At 25.1% G+C, this 12907-nt stretch overlaps 1 protein-coding gene across 1 annotated transcript in view; it reads left to right on the top strand.

Moving 5' to 3' along the window:
• Positions 1-6: 6 nt before the first annotated feature.
• LOC107453741 (reelin) overlaps positions 7-12907 on the top strand; it is an 87691-nt gene continuing 74790 nt past the window's right edge. Inside the window, exons 1-6 of the mRNA XM_087157239.1 lie at positions 7-207; positions 3461-3609; positions 5779-6054; positions 10922-11159; positions 12196-12266; positions 12383-12588. Of these exons, the coding sequence (XP_087013365.1) occupies positions 5799-6054; positions 10922-11159; positions 12196-12266; positions 12383-12588 (771 nt within the window). The 5' untranslated portion in view covers positions 7-207; positions 3461-3609; positions 5779-5798. The remainder of the gene's footprint in view (positions 208-3460; positions 3610-5778; positions 6055-10921; positions 11160-12195; positions 12267-12382; positions 12589-12907) is intronic.

Genomic DNA, 12907 nt, shown 5'->3' with positions numbered 1-12907 from the left:
TTGGAAGCAAAAAAGTTGCTTCTGCTTCAAAGCTAAGTTTCGATTTTCTGCTCTAGTCTTTTGAACTACACATTATAATTATATTTAAATAATCTTATAGATTAAAAATAATAAAAATGCAAAGCATTGTTTTTGAATATTTTTTATTAAAGTAGACGCGTACTTATTCTGTATTTATTTTGTCAAGAGTGTTGAATTTAATTGGCGGTAATTTCAATTTTCATATACGGCTAGGCTTATGTATTAATAATATTCAGTGAAACACAACCTGTATTAATATTGAAAATTATTAAAAATAAAAGCATTTAAACATTTTTCTTTAAGCGATGGGAATTTTAAACTGGTAGAGGATATAAAACAAGCATATAATTTGTATAGATAACTTGCGTTCTCATCCAATGGTGTGATATTTATTTCTATACCTGTTGCTAAAAAAAAGAGATTGTTAAAATTCAAAAGCTAAAAAAATATTTTTCTGTTATCTTAATCACCACAGATGCTTACTCGAAGAGAGAATATTGAAATATTTATTTATTTAAAGGAAATTTATTTATTTTTATGTTTGATGAATACACGTTTGTTCATTGTACAGTTTTAAGAAATATCTACATTTTAAGTTGACATAATTATTAGAAAAAATAATTAATGAAAGTAATAGAACATTTTTAAATTCCTGGAGCTGAATAATTTTATTTCTACAAAAAAGTTTTTACACTTCAAGTTAAAATCCCTTTTAAATCACTTTTAAGGTGGACATTTCACATCTTTATAATTTTCATTTTCAATTCTTTTTAAACATATGTGTGTGTGTTTTTATGGACAAAATAATGGAATAAGAAGTGAGATGAATTTTCATGAGGGGCATGGGGAAAAGGAATTTTCAAAACTAACATCTTTAATTTTTTTGACTAAGAACTAATAGGATTAAGTGTGTTCTTTATTGTATGATTATATACTCAATTGTATCTTTTTCCCCAAACCCCTAACAGTGTACAATATTTAACATTAACAAGGTTGGGTTTTTGACGTCAAAAAGTGGTTTTTGACATGACAAGGGTATAATACTGGTTTAAACCGTCAAAAATGTCAAAAACTAAAATTTGCCAAAAAAATATATAAACTTCAAAACTACCAACAGTTGCCATGCATTATATTGAAATTTAATTATACTATAGGTAATCAGCAGGTTTTAAAATATTTTTTAATTAAAATTAAGGTAAAATAACAGATTTAAAATCTCAGAAATTTATATTCAAATGCATGTGCAGAAAAATTTTGCACAAAATTTTTTTAAATATTTATATTTTGAAAAAAATTTTTTTTTTTTTTTGATACTTAAGAAAATTAAAAGTTTATTACTATGCATTTTTGACATATAAGGAACATATAACTAATATTTATAAGGAACTTACAAGTTATGTTGTATAAATACAAACTTGATACAAGTGTATGAAAATTTTTTTTAATGTTATACCGAATATCTTTATTATCCAGTATGTTAATTTGAATTTAAAAGTAGTTATATTTGTGAATAATGATAAATATAATTCATATTGTTTATTATATTTATTTATAATTATTACACTTATCATTTTAAAACAATTTTTACCTCTTAATTTTTTTCCCCCACTTGTATTAAGAATACAAATAATGCATATCTTGAAAGCAAGAAGTAATTATTCAACAGCTGAATATTTAGATATTCAACAAAACTATGTATTCAGCAAAATGAAATTCACAAGTATTTGGATAAACTAAATTTTCAGCATAGTAAATGAATAGGCTGAATATACTGTAAATCGACACTAACTACTCTGTGTATTTAACAGAAAGCACTTAAATTTGTATTGTCTTATGTTAAAAAGATTATTAAGAAGATTTAAAAGAATACTAAAAAGATTTTTCTTTAAAAGATGTCTAATGTGCAAAAATGCTAATGTTTATCTTTAAAAATGTCTAATTTTTAGTATAATCTATACCAGAGCTGTCCAACTGCAAAGAGCCCACGGGACAGAATTCCGGTCACTGATCACCTGGCGGGCCGCAGTTTGAAAAAGTTGAACAATAACCTCTTACCTCTTATACAATAACAATTAATAGTTGAATTATTAATTATAAAACAATGGAACAGAAGGATTATAAAACAATTTGCTTATATTTTAATGGGAAAACTGAGGGTGATCAGCCTGAATAAGAGTTTGGCGGGCCGCACAATATGTGCTGGCGGGCCAGATGCGGCCCGCGGGCCGCCAGTTGGAAAGCCCTGATCTATACTATACACTAAATTTGGTTATAAATAAATTTCTTAATAATATCACTGCAGATTTCCAATAACACATGAAAATGAATACATAATATTACAAAAGATGTGAGCTTTCAAAAGTACAAGATTTTGGTTACTATTCAAAATATAAGCGTTTCTTCAAAATTTTAAATTTATTTTTTCTAGAACATATTTAGAAACACTATCCTTTATAAAAAATATATAAATTTTATGTATTAATTAAATTTCACATATGAATATAGGTTTTTGACATTTTCGACATTTTTGACAGTGAGGTTTTTGACGTGACGGTTTAAACCATGGTTTAAACTGTCAAAAACTGTCACATGTCAAAAACCTGCCAACCCTGAACATTAAGGAGGTATTTTTTATTATAATTTAAATTCTCAACCATCTATCAGTAATTTATAATTCATACATGATTGTTTGATTAGAAGATTTAATTTAAGATATCTTGTCACTGTGAAATTGTACTCTGATTTGAATGGGGAAAACATTTTCATTTTTCTATTGTTTCTTTTGAATTCTTGTTCAGAAATTTAGGATATGTATGTAGATTTAAATTGTAGATGTAGATTTAAATGCATATAAAGGAACTAACACACTTTTATTGCTCAAAATGAAATTGGAGTTAAGAATGTAAAAATTTGAAAATGTACCCAGAAGATGTGATGAGACAAAACCATTTAAAGCAAACATCCATCCAAACAGACATTCTATTTTTGTTCAGTTTTCTATAAATTTTAATTATAAAGATTTTATTAAGATAAAGATTATAAAGATTTTATTAATAAATATTATTTTAGTTCTTTGTTTCAATTTATGCATTAACTATCATTAATTTAGTAAAAGCATTTTATAGCATTAGATTTCTCATTTGGCATATCATTCTTAATAGATGTCACTTCTAAACAAGTAGTTTCCTCGTTTTATAGAATATCTGTTTCTGGTTATTATTCTTGTTTAGTGTTTATTGTGAAAAGATTTGTATGTTCTAAATTATCCATGAAATTAAGAATAAATTTTGATTTATTTTACTTTATTTGGATACATTGTTTCTTTTTAAATATTGCTTTCAAGAAATTTTTTTTTCATATAGCAAAGAAATAAAATACTTTTTGCTGAATGAAATAAAAAAAATTGTTTCCTGATGTTTTTCTTTTATTTCCTTTGCAGAAAATGATGACCACAGGAAGTGAGTGTAAAAGAATGAGTTTTTTATCAGCTTCTTCATATTGGCTAATCCCTTCTTGGTACTGGATGGAAGGTTTTCTAATCACATTATTTGAACTTCCTCCCACTTTTCTAATAACTTTGTGTTATGGGTAAGTTGGTTAAGAAGTTATTTTCCAATATTATGTGATGATTACATATTTTTAGTCACATAGTTATTAATCAATTGAATTGCATTATTTGAACTTCCTCCCTTTAACTTATAACTTTGTGTTATGGGTAAGTTGGTTAAGAAGTTATTATCCAATATTATTAGATGATTACATATTTTTTGTCGCATAGTTATTAATCAATTGAATTTCAGGTTTATATTTTTACTACAGAAATTTTAATGGTAGTTTTAACTTAGTACACTATTCTGTACTTAATGTAATATGTTAGTGTTAAAAATTTGTATTTGAGGTTAATTTTAACTCTTAAAATCAGCTTAAATATAATTTATAATTTAGATAAAAGTTATCAAACATAATATAATTATTCTATCATTTCAGTCTCAGTGATTATATTAATAATTCATATTTCAGCTTTTCTTATTTCAAGTGATTGCTTGGTATTTTAAGTCTTAACTTATTTTGTTTTAACTTTATGTATGCAGTATTTTGTAAAATTCTAGGTAACTGAAATATCTAGGTATGAGAAAATTTTTTTTTTCGATTACTGATCCTATTTTTTTTATTGTATTATAATTTCTCTAGGACTAATCAATCTCTTAGGCTCAGTTTGTTTGTTAATTTAAAACATATGCTGTTATAGCTTCAAATCTATCCTACTGACAGTTATGAACCTAGAAAGTCATAGTTTCTTTATATTTCCAAATGGTTGTGCTTGTAAAAAACCTCACTCCATTTTCTACTTACAAAGGTTGTGCTGTTAGAAAAAATATCTGATCCATATGGGCCAAAATTCATTCCTATATTATAGAATTAGAGGACCCCTGAATTAGATGAAGAAAAATTATCCTTCATAACATGCTTTTCTGGTTGAAGGCAGAATTATCCTGAACCTCTTTTGTATTAAGAAAAAGTGTGAATATTTGGAAGCAGTAATAGTTAAAATTGTCAAAACTTCTAGTGGGTTAATCTGTTAATCATTATTAAATTTTGGAAAATTTGTTTCTTAACTTGTTTTTTCAGAAAACCTCATTCGTTTGTAAGTAATTATTGTATCCATTGCCATTAAAAATTTTTATTTTAGGTAGGTTAACTTTTTTTGCTGTAAAATTTCAGACCAAGTTTTTTTTTTTTTGTTCATGTTTCAATTCTTCAGATTTTTACTTGATTCATTATGATTACTCTTTTAAATGTTTCTTTTACTTTTTTAAATGAATTAAATGTTTTTCTTTCTTATCGTGTTTTATTTAAAATGCAGTAAAATATTTACTACTTTAAAGATTTTATATATAACTCATTGCTGTTATAATATGTTTTCTTTATTTTATTCATATATTTACTTAAGGTTGTGTTATCTTGAAAAAAAAATTTTTTTTTCTCACAACAATCGATGATAGTGTATAAACTAAAAATAGAATAAATGGACTTTTATTGAGAAAATGGAAAAAATTTGTTAAGAGTATGTTTGGAGAAAATTTAATTACAAGTTAACAAGTAACTAAAAATTATGAAAATGGCAGAGTAGATTAGATTGTTTTGAAATATTAATTCGTCAAATCAAATTTCTTCATACAGAATTTTAAAATGCTTATTATGCAATATTATATTTAACAAAAAATTTGCTTATCTTTTCGATTTGTTAACTGATTTTTGTATTTACATAAAACATTAATGTATTTTATTTATTTCTTTTGAATTTCCACTAATTGATTTACATCTCGGACCATAATACAACTAGATATTGAGGTTTTTCATGTTGTTCTGTAACCTAGATCAGTTAATCTTACATTAAACCACACAGAGAGTTCTAGTGTTTTAAAATACTTACATTGTAAGCTACAAAGGACTTTAATATGCTTTGATATAACAATGAGCAACTTGATTCCATTAATTTGCTTTTCTTAGAATAATTTTTCAATCCTTAGAATAATTTTTGTTTAAACATTACTTTGTGGCTGTTAGTTTGAAACAAAAACTGACAATTCTTCCTATTCACATTTATAAATTTGATTAAAACATTAACGTGATTATCATTATTTTTTAGTTATATTGACCAGCAGAAGACAATATTTTATTGCATAGCATGTTCATGTTTTCTAAATAATTATTAAATATTTTTTTATCTAATACATATTTTTTAAATTATTTCAGTCTCTGGTTATTAAAAGATCATGAAGAATGGTTTATATTACAAAATGGCAGCTTCTACAAAAACCGTTACTTCCATAGTTTTATTGTTTTTAATTCTTGGAAGACTTACAATACTTTGCAATGGACAAAATGTTGCTTCTGTTGCATCTCCTTTCTTCTTTCTATGCCAGTATCATCGTGACCTTGATCAACCAGGTGAAGTTCGTGGTGAAATAGTTTTGTCAGTTAATATTAAAGGTTCTCCAGAGTATTATGAACCGGGTAAAGTATATGAAGGTATGTAGTTTATTGTCATTGTCAATCTGTATTTTAAAAGAATATTTTGAATGCAGTGGAATCGTGATTATCGATACCCTTCTTAATTTTGATCTAATGTTGTGGAAATTTTATTAAAATTTTTTTATTTATATATTGTATCTATTTGTGATTTACGATGCATAAAATTTTGATGTATGGCTTATAAATTGTGTAAGTGTGTTTTGTTAATATCACCAAAACAAATCTTAATGAGCGATTAATTAATTAATTACACGAATATGAAAACTGTTTTGTAACTTGCATACCTTGTAAATTGTAATCAGAATGTGAAATTCATTAATTATGTTAATATGGTAGTAGGTATATTTTGATGTAGTTTTGTAAAGCAACAGTTTAATTATTGAATTATAGTAAATTAACTCCGGGATAGCATGTTACAAGACTATACTTGATCAATATTGTCTATTTCATTACTTTATAATGACTTTTGCTATTTCTTATTTTTTGCTCCTACACATTTGTTTAAGTGGTGTTCTAATGTAGAGTCAAATCTTGACAATCTGAGTTTCACTTGCTTTCAGATGTTACTTGTGAACATTTGGAAACACAAAATGAAACTTTTTTTGTAGATCTGCAATCAAAATAATTAGTAAAATCTATATTTATAAAATTGAAGTTTAAAATATTTCAAGTTTGTTGGTTCAATTAAGTGGGTTTTACTATATTTTAAACTTATTAATGCTAGTTAGTTCGAACTGTTAGCTTGATGGTTAATAGTATATTATAATTTCACAGAAAACTCAAATTCCTGTATTAATGTAAAACTTTATTAATTATGATTTTTATTGAAATATAATTCTTTAAAATGCTTCATTAGAATAAAGTTCACATATTCTGCGCACACATTTACACAAATAGAAAGAAAAATCTTTAGCATACAAATTTTTAAACACACTTACTTATAAATTATTTTTTTTAAAATTGAAATTATGAATTATTTTTAATGATAATCCACATTTGCATATCTTTGCATTAAAAAAAATTCAGTTTCCAGTTAACAGATTATGTACAGATTATCCAGTTTTACAGATTATGTACATGAATTTTTTTTACTCATTGTAATAAATGTTATTTTTGGAAAATTTAATTCGCATTTCTTTTTGTCTCCTACATTAATTTGCTTATGATGTAATAAATAATTAATTAAAATAGTAATTTATAAAAGCAGTAATATAATAGTAATTTAATTTAAATAATAGTAATTTAAAATAGTAATTTATAAAAGCAATTTTAGAATTAATAAAAATTTAATTCTATTCTTTTCATATCCGTCTGCAATTTTATAGTCTAGCAATCTACATCATTATATAAGGATAGGAAGTAACTAATAGATGTTTATTATTTATTTGTTACGATTTGTCAGTATCAAAATCATCTATTCTATTATTGTGAAAATTATTATATTGATTTATGAAAGCAAATTTAGAATTAAAAAATTTGTATTCTATTCTATTCATATCAGCATGTGCAAATTTCTCTCATTGTCTAGCAATCTAAATCATTATATAAGGTTAGGAAGTATCTAATAGATGAATTGTCATTTATTTGTTACGATTTATGAGTAAAAAATGATATCAAAATCATCTATTTTATTATAGTGATAACTATTACAGCGATTTATGAAAGCAAATTTAGAATTAAAAAATTTGAATTCCATTCTATTCATATCAGCATGTGCAATTTTCTTTTATAGTCTAGCAATCTACATCATTTTAAAAGGATAGGAAGCAACTAATCTATTAATTAATATTTATTTATGAATAATCAATGATATCAAAATCATCTATTTATATTATGGTGAAAATTATTATAGAGATTCTTAAAACCAAATTTAGAATTAAAAAATTTAAATTATTTTCTGTTCATATCAGTGTGTGTAATTTTCTCCTATAGTCTAGCAATCTACGTCATTTTTAAAGGATAGGAAGCAACTAATAGAATGAATGTATTGTTATGCTTTTCCTGTTTTGATAAGTGAGTTACTACACAGGAAGAAAGGCAATCCATTCTTTTCAGATATCAGAGTTTTGACCTCGTTGATTGGCGCCTATATTTTCCTTCCGAAAGTTTTATTTATCCCTTCTCTCAGACATTCTAGTTTTATAAATATATATCTACTCTAATAACATTTCTGAAGTAACCATGTAACTCTTTTATAAGTGTTTGCACTTGAACTTGAATACTCATATGGAAATAAACTAATTAGAATTATAAAGCATTGATTTTATGCTAATAGTTACTTTTTAAAAAAAAAAAAGTTTGATTCCTTTATAAGAAAAAATCTTTTTTTTTATTGAATTTTGTTTGAAACTTATCTCTGTTTTAAAATGAGTGGAAAACATATTTTGAATACTTTATTACCCTCTTTGAATCTGAATTTAATATTTGCATGTTTTAAAAGATTGATTCTTTCAAATTCATATTACTTTCTTTGTTTTTTTTTTATTTTTAATCAAGGCATTTATTATCTGAAAAGTTAATAATTCCAAGCATTTTTTGCTCGAATTTTTACTACTTTTTAGAGAAAAAAATTTTTTTTTACGCATTTTTAACATATGAAGTTGGTTAAATGAACTATTATTTTTTTAGATGCAGGTGAAATATCATTTCAAAAGAACATTTTCTTCTCCCCCCCTTTTTTTTTAAAAAAAAAAAGCTTGTCAAATAAATTTTTTTTACTATTTTAAAATCTGTGATTCCCTTTAATTAAGATTTATTAACTTTTTAATAAATAAATAAATTAATTTTTATATTGGCATTCAATATCTGAAAGTTAATAGTTCTTAGTATTTTTTAAAAATTTCTTTTTAACAACTAAAGTTGGTTTAATAAACTATTGTTTTTTCATGATCATAAAATAATATTTCAGAATTTTTTTTTTTTTTTTAGAAGTATGTAAAATAACTTTCTTTTTACTGTTTCTAAACCTTAGATTCATTTTAATTATTTAATTAGAAGTTATTTTTAAATTTTATTCACCTTATACCGCTGCTAACAAAGGATGAAATAATTTGTTGAAAAAAAATAAAAAGAATTAGTCATATCCACACTTTTTAGCAAAAAATTTGATATTTTATCTTCTAAAATGAACTGAACTTTACGTAATTTGCGAAGTAGTTTATATGAATTTCAAAAGCTTTTTAATCAAAACAGAACATGCTATATTTTTTTTTACTATTTTTAAACAAATTTTAACAATATTTTTTTTGTCTTTATAAAAAATGAAAGAACTAAGTTCAATGAGCTAATTTTCTAGAAAATTTAAAACAGATATCACATCAGCTAATGGAATAACAGAAGATAGAAAAAAAAAACCCACAGATTTATATTTTTTCTTCTGAAAATTACGAAGAATTAATCATTATTGCAAAAAGAAAAAGATAGTTGATGGCATTTTTTATAAAAATGAATTCTCAAAATCGAAAATGTTCATGCTTTTAATAACTAAAAAAAAAAGGGCAACTAGAACCATTAGAAATTTGAAAATAAAAACATCAAGAATCTGTTAGGGAAAAATATTGATGAATAATTCAATTTAGAATGACACAACCTATGTTGTAACAATAATTTTCAATGTGCACAGACTCATCAAGTATGCAAAACAATTAACAGGCTACTTATAAAAAATTTTTAGTCTGTATACCTAATAAAAAATTTTAGAGCATTCTTTTGGAATGATTTGAATCCCATTACTGAAACTATTATAACTCAGACAAAGCTGTATCTTTTATATTTTGAAATCTAATTTTTAATTAAAATATATAATATAATTTCATCCATCTTTCAACATCTAAAGCAGTAAGTGCTCATTGTGATGTACATTACTGAACAATTTAAATTTAGAACAAAACTATTCATGTTCATTTCTCAGTAGTACACTGTGTGTTTAAGTCTCGTTACATGCTGTGTTTATTTTTTGTTTCATTATGTAGGAGTTTAAGATTTCTTTAGTTTTCATATTAAGATTTTTTACTTATTTAAGATAAAAAAAGTAATTTTAATTTTGAGACTTGCTTTTTTATTGAATAATGTCTACAAGAGCTGTGGTGGCTCAAGCTATAGAGCGCTCACCTTTCAGTGAGGTGAACCGGGTTTGAATCCCAGTGATGGCTGGTCGATATGAATTCTGAACCTGACTCGCACCCACATAGTGCTGACATAAAATATCCTCAGTGTTAAAATCTCCTTGCTGTCAGGCTAACCGTGGGAAGTGTTAGTGGTTTTCCTCATCGTGTAATGCAAATGCGAGTTAGTTTTATTAAAAATTCCTCCACGAAGGCAAATTTGTCCCAATTCTTGATCCGGGAGTTCCCGTGTCTTCTTGGGTTCAAAATTACAAGGCTACGGAGTAAAACATTAGTGCTTGTAAACCCAAAAATTGAGTCGGCTGTTTTACGATGACTATAAAATAAAATGATATCTGCAGAAATTTTGTAAATATATTGAATATTACCATTATATTAAATATATCAACTAAATATTGTTTAAATTTTATTTTTTTGTTAGATTTAAATAAGGAATAGTTAAACATCAATTATACTTTTTTTTTGTAAATAGGATATAAGTACCAATAGAAAACAGACTATTCTGTTTTAGACTTTAAAGAAGCGATGCTAATTAAACAAAATAGCTGCAAAATCAAAGTACTTTTTACACATTTATATAAACTTTTAGAAAAAATATTTTTTTAATTTTAAGTTGTTATTACCTAATAATGTGTAGAAATTTACAGATATTCTTTAGAAATTTATTTCACTAATTCAAAATAAATTAAAAAAAAAATTTAATATAAAAAATAAGGCTTATAACAATTTTATTTACACAGTTACGGTTTCTTCAAGTCTTGATTTTGATGGCTTTCTTATGACTGGCCTTTATACTGCTCCATCTGGAACAATGAGCAAGACAATGAACCTTTTGAATAGCAATTTACCTACTGAACAAGGAGGTGGACATGGCCTAGTATGTGCAATAGTTCATTCACACTTATCTCACAGACCTGCAAAATCTCTTAACTTTTTGTGGATGGCACCACCAACTGGAACTGGATGTGTAAATTTTTTGTAAGCTCTTAGTTACTATTTTTAATCTTATTTTTTTTAAATATTATTATTTACTTAACAAAGAAAAATTTTAAGCAACCTATCAACAGTCAACCCTTATCTTAGTTTGGGGCACAACATAATTATTTTTCTGAACTGACAGAACATTCGTAAGGTTGGGGTATTTGCCAATTTGGAACATTCTTCAAGCTCTTGGGAATCTCAAAACCAGCAAGATTAAATTTTTTTTTGCATAATTATAAAAATTTAGTGTTTTATTTAGTATTAAAATTTTTTAAAAATCCTCCTCTGTTCCGTTCTTATTTTTCAGTATATAATGTATAAAATTTAAGAATATCAGAAATTTGAAAAAAAAAATGTAGAAAAATGTTAGGTTGTCCGTTTTTGGGAATAAAGTTTAACAAAAAAAAATAACAAAATCACATTTTTAAATTGAAGCATAACAACTGGTTTTGAATACAGATAATCAGATTTTCTCCATAATATTAATTGGAGATTCTATTGTTGAAAAGGAAATTCATATGCAAATTGCATAAAAGGAAAGACAATTTTAAAAGGAGATTAAGGAGGTCTTACAGAAAAAATGACTTTAAGAAAAAGTTAATGATTTATTTATCAGGCTGTTATGAAATCAGAAGCAATGTATTTAATTAATGACTTGAGGCCACTAAGGGCATAAATAGAATTATCATGGAAAATACATAAAAAATAACTATGAAAAGTACAAATTTAAACCATTAACAAAAAGTTTGAGTAGATATTATTATTATTATTATTATTATTTTTTGGATTTCGCAAAATCATTTTCAAATTTCCCAAAATGATTTCAGAAATTAAAGCATTTTCTCATTAAAAATAAATTGGAAATAAATGAAATATTTTCTTCAACAACTTATTTTGCTTTTTTTCTTTTTCTTTCTTAAATCTTTTTATGTATGCAGTTTAGGATATATTTAACATGATTCAGTTCAAAATGCATTATATAGATTTTCAATGCACTTTAAATTGTCAATGGGGTATTTTTTCTTTAAAATAGGGCGACTGCTTCTTTAGGACATGAAGTACTGTTTAAAGATACATTGGCATTACAACTTTGTGAAGCAGGAGGTAAGTCTATACTGGAAAGGAAAAATTTCCAAAGATTACATTATTTAAATATTTTACTTTTGACTTCTCTACTTTGATGGGCAAATTTTTGAACACTATTTTGAAATCTTTTCTAGACTCTTCAAAATCCACTGAAGCTCCAACTTTAATGAGTGGTATTCATGATCCAGGTCTTGTGATAAGAGAAGACTTTGAAAACTTTGATGAGGCTAATTCGAATATTTGGTCTGAAGTAATCAGTGGTGTCGTGAATGATCAATGTGGATCTGTACTTCATGGTAAAGCTGCTACATTTTGTGGTGCTACCGGACCCAGATCATTAGTAGGTTTTTATTTATGAAATTACTTTTTTTTGGGGGGGGGGGGGGTATTTTATTTTTTAGATTAATTTTATTACTTCAACATAGATAATTTTTTTAAAAATTTAAACATGATCTTTTTGAAGATAACAAGTCTTGAATTCAAAAGTCAATTTAATCCACCTTGTTTTTTTATTTTTTTAAAAAAAAACAAAGTTTGTATGTATTATTTTTCGACCAAATTAAGCAGTTTTGACCATATTTTAAGTATTTAAAATGTTAAAAAATGAAACCAAATTTGTGTACAGTTAATTTTATGTAATTCAACTTCTTGATAATTTT

The sequence above is a fragment of the Parasteatoda tepidariorum genome, chromosome 2 (assembly GCF_982258835.1).
Source record: "Parasteatoda tepidariorum strain Cologne lab strain chromosome 2, Ptep-v5.0, whole genome shotgun sequence".
NCBI lineage: Eukaryota > Metazoa > Arthropoda > Arachnida > Araneae > Theridiidae > Parasteatoda > Parasteatoda tepidariorum.
This window is presented reverse-complemented; position numbering and strand designations above follow the sequence as displayed.